Raw genomic sequence first — 14,209 nt, 5'->3', positions numbered from 1 at the left:
CTATGCTCAACTTTGCTTCACAAATTAAAATTAATATATATATATTACCACCAGTATCATATTTTATTACTGACTTTTTAACATTTGTACTCCTGCATTAATAAAAATAAATAAATAACCAATATTTGCATGGAAATTGATTATTAAAAATAAATAAACGACCAACAAACTGAATTTTTCGAAAATATCCATCCAATTTTATGTAATGCAAATAATGTTCATTTTCAAAAAGAGAAAAAGGAAAAAAAATTACTTAGATCCCCTACAACATATGCTCACACACTGAAAAATTAGAACGTTGAGAACGTATAAGAACGGGTGAGGCCTTCAAGTTTGGAACTCCCATTACCAAGAATCTTTCCCATGTATTTTGTTAAACAGAAGAGAAGGGATGGAACTTTTTCTAACTTAGAGGTCGGCTGGATGAGATTTCACACTCGAGAAAGCTGCTCGTAACAAAACTCGATGACGAAAACAGCAGAAAGGTTTAAAATTGATAGTTCTTGGTTTATCTGTCTTCAACTTGGAAAATATTTTCCATGTTCTGAAATCTGAATAGAGATGTAATCGTACTCGGTCATGGTGATCTTCATGAGCATGACACCCAGATCTGAGTTTCTGGATTTTTGTATACATTCATATCCCCATGAAGCAATAGAGTTGGTAACCCTCTTATGAGACAGTTCTTTAACCAATCACCTCATTTCTTTTCTTCCTCAATCTTCAATCCTCCAAATTCCAACTATCTTTTTGAAGTGAATAGTTCTTCATGCTTATTCGGACAATGCATCCAACACAAGCGTAAATTGCTGTCCCTTTCTTGAGGTAGTGTCTACAGCCTAATATGCAAAGCTTTCTTGAGAAGGCTATGTGGGGTACTTTTCTAGAATGCCAAAGGATTTAGATGTTGAGGCTCACCCCAAGATGTTATAGGTCGACTTCCAGCTCCACGATCTTGCTCGGCGTCCTGCTCTCGAAAGGCAGATAATACGTTGATGGTCTGTCAGTTTTTAGTTTTCACTGAGAGAAAAATATAGACCCATGACATGTAAAATAAATCCATTTAACATTGGAATGAATTTGAATTTGACAGATCCGTTGAATAACTCATTGTTTCAGGAAGGCGTTTTTGTGGATCCAAAAAACCATCCATTTTCTTTGACAAGTTCTGAAGAACCTCATGCTTATTTGCCAGTTCCATGAGTACTTTGATCCTTTTAAATGAGACGTTACTAGGCTTATGCCCCTTATCGACCATCTGCAGAAAACACCTCTCAGCTTCAATCAACTTACCCAAATCACAAAGAAAATCAAACAACTCCTCGGATACTAAAATATAAGACCCAAAACCCCTTTGAATCATATCATTCCATAGCTCCAGTGCCATTTCTACATTTTCATGCTTCTTAAACAACCTCATTAGGAACAAACAGGATTGCGTGTTAGGCAAGCAACATGTATCCATCATTCGACGATATAAATTCCACGAGCTTTGTAAGTCATTCGACCAGAAGAAAATCCTAAAGAACAAGTTGTATGTCGTTGCATTTGGACTCAGACCCTTATTCACCATTTCATCCATCAAATCAAAAGCCCCGCGAAGCCTCTTTGCAATGCAAAAATTCCGTATCGCAGCATTGTAAGCTGCAACATCAGGGTAACATCCATACTCCTTCATTTCTTTCAAAATATTTCTCGCTTTGTCGGGTTGACCAATCAATCCCAATCCCCCAATAACACTAGTGTACGTAATCACATCAGCAGCTATATCCTCATCCCTCATTTTCTCAATCACCTTAAACGCCTTGTCCATTTCCCTATTCTTACAATAAACATCAACCAAACAGTTGTATGAAACAACATCAGGTTTAACCCCCATTTCTCTCATCTCATTAAAGAATCCCTCAGCTTCTTCTGACGACTTCCAACCCGACAATAATATGTTAAACGTCTGCAAATTCGGTCTAAACTTACTCTTCAAACTGTGGTAGACGTTCCTCGCATCCATCATACTCTTCTCCTGGCACAGAGTTCTCAACAATGCATTAAAACAAGTGACATCAAACTCAGGAACAAACTTCTTAAACTTCCTAAAAGACTCCACAGTCTGCCTCACAGAACACACTTTGGCAATTCTTCCTAATACAACCATAACAGTTCGCGGCGAGATTAACGACCGATCCTTAAGCTTAATATCAACCAAAACATCCCAGATTTTTTCAAACTTCCGGCCTCTACCTAGGATATAAAGCATTGTATCAACAGAAAACGCAGTGTGATAAAATCCCCTTCTTCTACCAGTGTAATTAAAAAACTCCAATGCCTGTAAGGGATTCCCGTGGCTAAATCTAACCCTCTTAAGAACTCCATCGATCAATTCATTTGAGAGAAAAACCCGACTCGATTTCAGAGAATCCCTCATGTCTGCTGAAGAGGGTGAACTAGTAATTATGCGAAATACTGTTTCTACGTTTTCATTTAGCGATTGATTCTCACTTGCAGATGAAAATGAGTGCGAGAAGAAATTGGATAATGGGATTGGTGAGAAGTACCTAACCGGCGATTGAGAGGAGCTTGGCAGCCGGAGAATCATCGTCGGCTTCCTTGACATGAAACTGAATTGAGCTTCACAGTAAACAGAGTTTTTAGGTTTGCAGATTGAAACTTCATCACCACAAACGACGCCGTTTCAAAACGAAGGACCAATTTTAAAGGTCAAAATATATGGGTTAAACCACAAGAAAAATTAACAAATCTATTAGACCTAAAATTAAATTTTGGGTATACGACAGTAAACTTCTAATTTTCTTTTATGTACATTTATTTTAAGAAATCTGAGTAGACCTACACATATTAGACATAAAATTAGAAGGTCAAGAAATTACTAATTACAAAATCAAAAGTTTAGGGATGTATTAGATAAGATTGAAAGTTCATAAACCTATTTCACAAATTTAGTAGTTGAATGACTAAATTTATAACTTAACCCAATATATATATTTTCTTTTCTAAGCTTTCTCTTAGTTTTTTTTGTCTTTTTAAAAAATTGCTTCTTAATGAAAGTATCAGTTAATTTAATGATGTTCGTGTTGTTTTGCATGACTATTGTTGATGACAAAATCTGACCAAAGGAACTCACCTGACTTTCACGTGTCTCCATCGGTACATTTGTAATTCAAGAGAAGAAATCACTTGCAAGATAATCAAAAGAGTAATATACCGGTGTGGTGTTTGCCACGGATACTCCGATACTTAAGTCAGTACTTTGCACAAATATCAGGGCAAGTAGTTTTTAGGGAGGAGATGAGCTTAACTTCATAGAGCTGTCATGCTTTATTTATAGTTGAGTCCTAGAGGTCTTCCTTACCCAATTGGAGAAGGAACTCATTTCCTTTTCCTACTTTGAAACCGGACACACAGGGCCTAGGATCTGACCGTTGAGGATATTCCAATAAATAGGATCGATCTGGATCGGTCTCACTATAAGGGATATCATGACTTTGGCCTCAGCCTCTAGGGCCAAGGTGGGTCTTGGGCTCCCAAGGCCCACATTGGCCTCAACCTCGACCTCCAAAGCCGAAGTGGACCAAGCGGACTCTTTTGGGCCCAACTTATCTACCCTTTATTTATTGGGACTCTCCTGGGCCTGCTAAATAGGGGAAAGAGAACCTACAAAACATAGTAAAAGGACTGATCAGGTTCTTTTTCGGTGTCGTTTAATTTCCATAAATAACCACAAGTAAAAAAAAAGTATACTACTGAACTACTCTTATCACTACAAAGACGTAGCAATAATGGTAAGTCCGGATCGATCCACAAGGAAGCGCAATTTTTTTCGTTAAATCAATTTTCTATCTAGAGCAATAAATGGGGGGTTTGATGGGGATGGGAATAAATGTGTAGGAAAGTAAAATAAAGCATGCAAATGTATTAAGGATTAGATATTCTAGCTCTTGAGAGTAAATGAATTTCTATGTCAGATTGTTTTTATTAACTCATATTAATTATGCTTAACACAACATTTGTTTGATTAACCTTAACTAGCATCTACAAAGGCGGATAACTAATTAAGGCTAAATCATACAAGCAACCTGAATTAAATGAAAACTTCTAATGAAGCCCTAATTAACTAAGTGCAATCCATTCAACCAAATTTGATAGCGATCGAGAAGAACTAATTAACATTTGCATTAAGTTCTAGGTTTCTATTGTTAAGTTAATTAATTTGATAGCCAACTTGATTTGGTTGAATGGATTGCACTTAGTTAAATTGAATCAAACAATTTAGGATAAAAGACTAGACTTAAAAACTCTAGTCAAGCAAGATTCAATTTTTGTTACTCAATGACTTAGGCTAGACGAAGAGAAATACATCATGCAAACCTAAAGTTCTTAGCAATCGAAATACGTTCAAAGGAACGATCGTCAGTCAAACCCATAAACATACATTGAAGAATTAAAACACATTCAAGGATGCATAAAATAATATGAAATTAATACAAAACAATCCTCAAAGTTTTTACATAAGTTTACATCTAAATATCTAGAACTAAGAAACTCGGTTCGACGACTTCATAGACAAAGGGGAAGAGATGAATCGATCCTATCCATTGAATACAACCCAAAAATAATAAAATTCAACCTAAAAAAATGCAAGAACAATGAAAATAAAGTTGGGTGAAGGCCTTCCTTTTTCTCCATTTTTTTTGCACCCAAAAACCCTAAATAGGAGGGCACATTTATTAAAAAAAAAAAAAAAAAATCGGGCAGCTAAAGCGCTTCGGTAGAGCGCAATTGCGCTCTAGCCTTCTGCCGTTGAGTGTCGCGCCCAGCGCCACTACCCCCATGATTGATCATCCGCGCACACGCTTTGCATTTCTTTGTCAAAGTTCATAGCGCCACGGTGCTCTCGTCAACACATGCTACTACCCTCCAACGTCACGCTTAGTGCCTAGCTAGCGCAGTGGTGCTCCCTCTAGGCACAATTGGGTCATTTTGCCTCTTTTGTCATTTCTTGCTCCATTTTGGCCTGAAATGCATCCAAACGGTCCCAGTGGTCTCCTCAGCTCTTTTATTTGCAAAAAAAAAAACAAAAAACAAAAAAAACTAAATAAAGCATTAAATACCCGGGAACTGATAAGGTTTAAGTGAGAATAAATAGCTCCTTTAGAGAGCTATCAAACCCCCCTAACCTAAGCCTTGCTAGTCCTCAAGAAAGATAGAGAACACAAACACAAATTAAACAACAAAAAGTGTGCATTTCAATTTAACTCGGGCCTTAGTGCTAAATTATGCTTCAAAACTTAAAGACATGAAACTTACATTTAATGAGTAATTTAAAACTTTTTCTATTCTTCTTCATGTGTGTGTGTGATAAACTAACCTAGATGGACTCTAGAGACTCGGAAAACCTTATGACATCCTCCATCCATCTTCCCCTTACTTTTGGCTTGGGCACCCCACCAACCTTTGAACAACAAAAGTTAATCAAGAACGTAAGACTTCGACTAAGGTGTCTGTGACTCACACCCACAAAACATAAATGGCATTTCTTTTACCTAGGGGGTTAGCTTTCACACAACCCATCATAAGGACTCAATCCACTATTTTCTCATGCAATCAAGAAAGTAAGACTTCAACTAAGGTGCCTGCGCTCTAGCTTTCTGTTGTTAAGCGCCGCTGCCCCCTACGATTGATCATCCACGCGCGTGCTTTGCATTTCTCTGTCAAAGTTTATAGTGTCGTGACACTTCAGGGTAGTGTCGCGACGCTCTTGCCAACACGTGCTATTGCCTCCAGCATCGCGCATAGCACCTAGCTAGCACAGCGACACTCCCTCTAGGGGCAATTTGGTCATTTTGCCTTTTTTGTCATTTCTTGCTCCATTCCCGAAATGTATCCAAACAATCTTGATGGTCTTCTCTGCTATTTTATCTGCTAAAAACGCTAAATAAAGCATTAAATACCTAAGAACTGATAGGGTTTAGACAGGAATAAATAGCTTCTTTGATGCCTAGGTCAGTAAAAGAATTAAAGAATAGAGAAGAAGTCAGAAGTTTTAGTTTAGGATCTAAATCCCAGATCAAGTTTAAGATGCCTCATATTAAGCTATAATGATTTATTTATAGGGAGAATGAGATAGAGTTACCTCTTCCTCTTATGATAAGGATGAGATAGATCTTTCCTAATCCTAATAAGTTATGATTAGATAAATCCACTTTATCTAGTATTTATCTTCTCTTATCTTTTCTTGATTTTTGACCTATCTTGTGAGTTCCAAATTCACCCACAACTTATCTTGTCAGTTCCAAAATAACCTAGTGGGCCCTGAAAAAATTGAACTTGGATTTAACAAGCGCATGAGAGGCTCAAACCTTCAATCGAAAGAATTGGCAGAATGGTGTTTCACCACATACGAGAACGTAAAGCTCTACAAGGAATAGACCAAGAGATGACATGACAGGATTTGTCAGAAAGATCTAGTTATTGGCCAATGAGTGTTACTTTTAACTCTCGCCTTCGTCTTTTCCCAGGAAACCATTCGTTGTGCATGAAGTTTTCCCCCACAAAATCGTGGAATTAATGAACGAAGATGGCAGCAACGTCTTCAAGGTCAATAGTCAGCGAGTGAAGCCTTATTACGGAGGCTCTGTGGATCGTGACAACAAGACCATTAACCTAGGCGGGCAAGGTTGATCGCCCGTGCTGAAGAATCCCTGCGACGACTTCACTTCAACCTTTCAAGGATGTCTTCTTTCTCTTTATAACTTTTTCTTAGTTAACTTTTTGAGTTGATTTATTTGATTCTTGTTGTTTTGGGCTTCTGCTTTTTGACTTCCTGACTTTGATATGTTTTAATTTGAATTCCTATCCGATGTGATAAAAATTGTTTAATGCGATAAAAATAAAAAAGGAATATGCGTTCATATTGAGTATTATGCAAAAATTAAAATCAATCCAACTTGACGCATGGAATGCGTAAGGTCTCTGACGATTTGTATCCCGAGAGCAATTGAGTGTGTCGTCTGATGAAACGTCCTTTCGTCTTACTCGAAATTTAATGGAATGTCATTAGGTGACATCATGACCTTGTCGTTTGTGATTACCGATCTTAAACACTTATAAAACCCTCGTTTATTAAATTCATTCGTTTATCATTTATATTAGATCCCTTAAGCCCTAAACCTCTGAGCACTTAAGTTCCCTACCTTTTCTAAACACCGTTTTTCCATCCCTTCATTACCTTTCCAGAATCAATGACTTTCCATAAGAAAAATACCCAAAATTCTACCTTTTAAGGGCATCGGAAGCCTTCCTCAGCAGCCAACCGCCTCTGCTCCACTGGCTTCAATAGCCATGTCCATTCGAGAAGCTGTTTATCTTACTACCAGTAGGCGAGCTCAAGCCCAACCAAAGCCAATACGACCACCAATCTCCCGTTCCAAACCCATAATTCGTAAACCCACTTCCTTTCCGACCATTTTGGCATCATCGCACAGCCACGAGAGATAGTGCAAGGAAAATGTCTTTTCCACCAGTCCTAAACTTGTCACGCCAAAACTTCCCTTTGGAAGTGAACTCAAGAGGAAAGATGATAAGAAGGTTTTCGACAGTATCTTGAGCGCCATTGAAAAGGATGATGGCTTGGTGGAAGTTGGGTTAGTGAATCAGCCAGAAACAAGAGAAGAGCACTAGGGTGAAGCAGTGGTGGTGCCACAGAAAGGGTCAGCCCTTACGACCAAAGATCCTAAAGAGAAAGCATCGGTGGACCTTAATGAAGGACTCATCAAGGCAGTGATGGAAGAATTGGCTGCAAAGAAGAAAGAGAAATAAAATAAGACAAAGGAAGAGAAGGAAAAGAAAGTAGAGGAAAAGGAGAAAAGAAAAGAAGAAATGAAGAAATGAGGTTAAAAAGGGAAGAAAATCGTCGGCGCAAGGTCGAGTATCAAACAGTTGAGGAGTAGTCTACCACTATAAAGGTGGAAGAACCGTTGGTGATGAATTCTGCTGAGCCAACGTCACAAGTTGAAGTTAAGTTCCTGCAGGAAAGAATGGCCACATCTAAGGCCCAACCAAGGGAAGCAGAAGACGAGGATGATGTGTATGTACCTTTCATTCGACGGTCAGGAAGAATAGAAGAAGAAGAATGGGCTGCTGAGCCTAAGGTAGATAGACAAGTGACCAGTCCTGAGGTCACCGTAACTTGGTCTTTTGTGGACCTGGCTGATGCGCAGATAGCTGAGCGCATCAAGTGGGAAAAAGAAAAGATTGAGAAAGAGAAGAAGAGAAAAGCAGAGCTGAAGGAAAAAGCCCGCTTGATTATCGCATCCAGAGATTTAGTAAGAAAGTTGCACTAAGAGGAGGTTCGCCACGACAATACAGCGGAAATAGAAAGGAAGAAAGAAGAAGATAAATGTATTGCGACAGTTTATGAGGAATTGATAAGAAATGGAGGAGAAAAAGAGGAAGATAGGAGGAAAAAGGAATACAAAGAGACGCGAATGAGGACGATGAAGAGTTAAATAAATTAGAGATTGAATAATGGAGGAAGAAGCAGGAGAAAGAAGAGGAGGAAAAGAAGAAGAAGTGACAATGAGCCCGCCTCATGGAGGTTCAAGGCAAAGAAACGGAGAAGGTGTTTCAGCCATTTCCCAGTAAAGGGGCACCCAAGGCAGGAAAGAAAGAAAATGATGACTTGTTGATGGAGATAGGTGATTCTTCCCAGCATCTACACCTCTGCTTGATTTTGTATAAGTGTCATCGCATAACTAAAATGGAAGGCATTTTGTCAATGCCCATCCATAGTTATGCCAAGTGTTGTGTGCACCTCATATCATGGTAGCCTACATGAGACTGAGGATGCAGTGACAATTGAGGGTCATGTTGTGTTATTTAGTGCCCATGACATCAATGAGTTGTACCAGTTAAAAGATGATCCTAATGTAGCAAGCAATAGGTTGATCAAGGTGCCAGAAAAAGACCACCTAGAAGACGCATTAAGAATTTTGGCAACTCTTAGTGGAAAATTTCTGTTACTGGCATTTGGACCTTGGCATCTGATCATTTGCTTCCAGCGATAAGATTATGAGTATATTTGGTCAAGAAGTGTTTGATCCCAACAATGCACGAGAAAACTATCTCAAAGGAACGCATGATGGTTGCCTATTGTATCACAAGAGGCATTCCCATGGATATTGGATGCATCATCATAAAACAGATTATGGGGATCTTTGGTAAGCCTCGGGATTAGCTCTTCTTCTCATGGACTGTTACTAGTCTTTGACTCTATGCAGGCAATGGCATTAAAGATGAGCCCATGGCAAAAGTGTACAGGGTGATCACTAACAAGATACTACGGATTATATTGAGAAATTCTCCACACTACCCCGAGCCAATCGTAAGCCCCAAGCACCCCATCCTAATTGACCTAAATGCCCCACAGCCTCTAAAAGCCAAACGGCCAAGATCCTCTACCAAGGATAAAGAGATTGTTGCATAGAGCTCTGAGTGCCAGGATCCTGAAGGGCACATCCAGTTTCCTCCACCGCTGCAAATTCTGCCCCCTACCAACCCCTTAGAACTTTTATCTTCTTTGCTCGAAGCTTTTGTCAATCTTCTTCCTCTCACCAATCAAAATAATAACTCTCCTATCCAATCGCCACATTCCACATCTTCCCCGCCATCCAAAGAAAATTTGCCTTTGCCTCCTATCGTGTCCAACTTTCGTGACCCACTTGGCATGGGCGTTGGTCCATCCAATCAATCCATAGCCGGTGAGAAATTGGATACTTCATCGTAACGACCTTATCCACCTCCACCACCTATATTGGCCATCTCCCTCTATGAACTCAAACTCTTTATTGCCCAGAACTCCAAGCTCAGTTAGCGCTCCTCTACCAATCCCTCATCAATGAACAATACAACATCGCCATCCTCCACCAATGTCCAATCCCTCATCAAATGGTGCGGAGCCATGAGTACTTTAACTTCTTAACTGCCTATCTTCATGGGCCAACCATTTCTCTTCATCTCCACCAACCATTATACTTCTCTGATGTACAAAGCTATGTGCCTCCCGAGAAAAGAGACGATGACCCTCTGACATTACAGTAAATTTGGGGGTGTTGTTTTGGAGTTTGATTTTCTCTATCTATTATTTCCTTTGATTTTTGTATGAAAATTTTGTAATTCAGCACATCATTTTTTTATATCAAATGAATTCGATGATTTTTTGGGCTCATTTTTTTGCCTTCATCAATCCTTTACTTGTGATCTTTTATGTTTTTTCCTTTTGCAATCTATCTTTACTCTAACTTTTTCTGTGCATTGATAAAATAGAAACTGTGATGATCCTTATGTACTTCACTAGTTCACTCACTAAGAGTCGCATACTTCTCTCAGCCTTAGTAGCTTCTTCATCGTTTGTCAATATTAAATTTTATGCATGCAAGCCTCTGTTCAACCCTATTCTTCAAAATTTTTTAGTAATTTTATTTTTGCTTTTTTTAAGCAATAAGGACCTTGCTACTCTAAAAAAATTGGGGGTGGGAGAGGTTTGAGTAGATGCGTTTAACTTACACACTGCGATTACATACATCATTATATGTTAAGAAAAAAATTCACATAAGGAACTCCATTATCAGCGCAAGGGAAAAACCCTACCTGATAAGAGTTTAAGTTGTGAAAGAAACTTGCTCGTAGTTGGATATTTCACATGACACCTATGCAATAAGCCAAAACGAAATTAGGTTACCAGGATCAGCGCAATGTAAGTAGCATTTAATAAGCACAACTCCACTGTCTGACAAAAGTTAAACTTAGTCAAGATAAGAGTTGAGTTGAACTTGGCATGCAATCATAGTTGGATGTTCGCATGACATCCGTGGGGGAAAGCCAAAACGAAAGGCATAACTAAGTTCAACACCTTATTATAATCTAAATAAGTGATCGCAAAGTGTTAGAAATTGCTTTTCTTTTCAAAACAAACACATTACAAAAAAAAAAAAAAAAATGGGACACGAAAGTGTTCGAAATGAGAAAAAGATTTTTTAGCAAGGGTTTGTTGTATTTAAATTAAGAATATATTTCCTTAAAGAAGTGACCAAGCTCAAAGAAAAAATGTGGCTTGAAAAAAGAGTGTAGGTAAAAAACATTCTGAGAAGCTAATCAATGCAACTTTGAGATGTAGAGTAAGTCTAAATTTATTTAGTATAAGATATGTTTGAGGACACAAATTACTCTAAATTCAGGGGTATGATAACTTATATAAATACAAGTTATTTTAGCCTTTTACTTAGAATAATGAGGGTAGATTTGCAAAATATGTGTTGATTATACTTAGAATTCATGATTAATATTATACTAATGTTGAAATACACTAAAAACCCCTGCTTACTGCACATCATGAGTTAAATTGCGCCAAAGTGTTTATTTTACAGTTGACTACAGGATATGTTCGTATGCATTGATCTTCTACCCGATGAACAAATAGTTAATCACATGCCTCAGAATCTCTGAACTTGTGCCAACAAATCTTCTGTCAAACCGTCAGAATATTAACCATGATAGCAGTGCTGACATCCTCACCTACAAACGATTGTCAGTGCATAGCTCTATAAATAGGGCCTTGACGCCCATGAAGAAAACATTCAAGAGTCCAGATTTTTCCTGAGAGAAACCTTAGGCCTGATACTTGCACCACAAGAAAAGAACAAAAGAGATCATTTTCTGAGAATCCTTCATCTACATCATCCCTTTGGGTGACGACCGGAATCTCGCCGGAGTAGAGCTTAAGAGAGCTTCTCCACTTCATTCAACCATCAACCCCTGATAGCCTTGACAATCATTTGTTTGAAGTAAGAGATTGTTGGAAACAACTTTTCATTCATCTTTTTCTCTTATCTTTATTAGTTGTATTACATTTTGAACTAAGAAAGTATTTCATTTGTAATCGACATTCTAGCTTTGTACATATATATATATATATATATATATATTTCTCACATCATGACTACATCCATTATCTTTTCTCTTTTTACCATCTTCTTCTTTACTGCCATGAGTAACTAATTCTCTATGAGGTAAAGGGGAAGTTCATATCATGAACTAAGTTGATAGTTCAAAGAGTTAATCTTCTTTGCTTAGGGTGAGGCTATGAAAATGCTTGCATATGATCATTCGTTGAGTCAAATAGTTATAGCCAACCACCTGAGAGGATAAGTAGTTGTGGAAATCATTAAGCAAAGTAAGAAGTGGTTCTAGAGATAGAACTAACCTTATGATTAACACAACATCATTCATGCATCATAGAGATATGGTAAATGTGGTTGGCCACCAAGAAGTGTGCAATAAATGGATGATGCAATCTTGGATTACTCTTGACTTCAACTTAGGGACTTGATATTAGTTTCCCCCAAACCCCTGTCTTCTCCATTCATTTTCACACACGTCAACAGCTACTGATTATCGCAACATGATCTAGTCTCCATTTGCTCTTAGTTTGTTTAGATAGCCATAACATAGTTTTTATCGCACGACTTTTCCTCTTATCATACATTATTAGTTTTGGCCGCAAATGTATTATCATGCAATTCATTCAGTTACAATTTCCCCGTGTTTGACCTTGGATCATTCCAAGAAACTTGTGACCTTGTTATACTTGGCAAGCCACAAGAAAACTTGTTATAGGAGCGCATAATTGCATATTTAGATTAGCGCATTGTGCATTGAGCTCAAATGTACATCAGATCACATAACCATCGCAAGTTAGCACAACAAGATTAGAACCCTAAGATTCATTTTTTTTTCATTTATGACTGTTTTTTAATAATTTATATAAAATATAAAAAGAAATAAATGGATTTTAAGAAGTCCTCGACTCCCGTTTCACGTGAAAACCCTTCTTCCTTCACCATTGAAGTTCTTCGCCACTGCCCAAATTAGTTCGGTTCATTCACCGCCGGGTTAGTTGCTTACATCCGTTCACTGTTGTCCATTCATCTTTAGGTACTCTTGGTCGCAATGCACAATGGTATTTAAAAGGGTCTAGCCATTTAATGAGCCTTTGTGGGAGGGATCTGACATGCAATGCTAGTTTTGGAGTATTCTATCATTTTTCTTTCTTGTTGTGAAACCTTAAATAGAAGAAGACCCATGAGAACATCAACAGAAGACTCATTGTCATCTTGGAGAATGGGAAATATACCTTGGGATACAAAACCATCCCCAATACCTTGAAAAACTTTAAAGGTAATTTGTTGATTAAACTTTCCTTCTTATGTTATTGATCTGATCTCTAGACTTTGAACCAATGGGTGTTTGGGTGATTTCATTTTCATTATTGATATTCGACTTATTTTTTAATTGATCATTTGTATTTTAGTTAAGGCTTTAGTTGAAACTGCTGAAATTTTGAATCACAATTTTGCGATAAGAATGCATTCTATCACACCCTTCCCCAGATTACCCTCTTAATTCGAGAAGAGATGTGAAGACAATAATTATCAACCCTCTTATGACAACTACTAGCCTACATACTCTTGTAATCCTATTTTCTGAGCACCTGTTAACTTGATATACACTTCAAAACTTATACTCAATGTATGTGTAGCTTCAATGCCAACTTATTAACTCAGGTGCTACAACACAGAGAAATTCATTTTATTTACATAACGATATAAAACGTTTGAGTTTGCAATCCTTGACACAACTCTATCTTGAATCATCATGACATATACAGGCAAAACCAAGGTTAAATAAACATAGTGGACCACCTAGTCCTCAAGTTTCCCGAGAAATCTTGTTCAGTGACTGATTGACAGATCTACTCGACTTCGGGACGTCGACTGCTACCTGAGGAGGAAAACATTTAAAAACATGAGCTTGAAATACTCAGTAAGTGACTATTTAAGAAAACATACTTTCATTTATAAATAACATAAATATGCTTTCATAAACATTTATGATCATAATCAGGGTTTAGAAAATATATCTAAAAAACACAAAATCATATCAAATAAAAACCTTGAAATAAAGCTTATTAGTATCATACTGTAAAATGCCACTACTCCACCGACTGAACATAGGGGAGCACCCTTTTGCTCAATCCCTACTACGTTAGCCTAGACTGAAGTGAGAGCCCTTTTGCTTAATCACCTCTCAGCCTGAGTTGAGAGAGAGCCCTTTTGCTCGATCTCATCAACTTCAACAA

General features: G+C 37.9%; 1 protein-coding gene across 1 annotated transcript; it reads right to left on the bottom strand.

Annotated features, from left to right (window-relative positions):
• Positions 1-174: 174 nt before the first annotated feature.
• LOC120089784 (putative pentatricopeptide repeat-containing protein At1g02420) lies at positions 175-2,665 on the bottom strand. The gene has a single exon (XM_039047180.1). The coding sequence runs from the start codon at positions 2,609-2,611 to the stop codon at positions 1,064-1,066; it is 1,548 nt and encodes a 515-aa protein (XP_038903108.1). The 5' UTR covers positions 2,612-2,665; the 3' UTR covers positions 175-1,063.
• Between the last annotated feature and the right edge of the window lie 11,544 nt (positions 2,666-14,209).

This window comes from Benincasa hispida, chromosome 11, assembly GCF_009727055.1.
Source record: "Benincasa hispida cultivar B227 chromosome 11, ASM972705v1, whole genome shotgun sequence".
Classification (NCBI taxonomy): Eukaryota; Viridiplantae; Streptophyta; class Magnoliopsida; order Cucurbitales; family Cucurbitaceae; genus Benincasa; species Benincasa hispida.
The sequence above is the reverse complement of the archived record's forward strand: the minus strand, read 5'-3'. Positions and strand labels throughout refer to the sequence as shown.

Coding starts and splice junctions, on each gene's coding strand:
- LOC120089784 (XM_039047180.1), bottom strand. CDS start 2,611: ATGTCAAGGAAGCCGACGATGATTCTCCGGCTGCCAAGCTCCTCTCAA.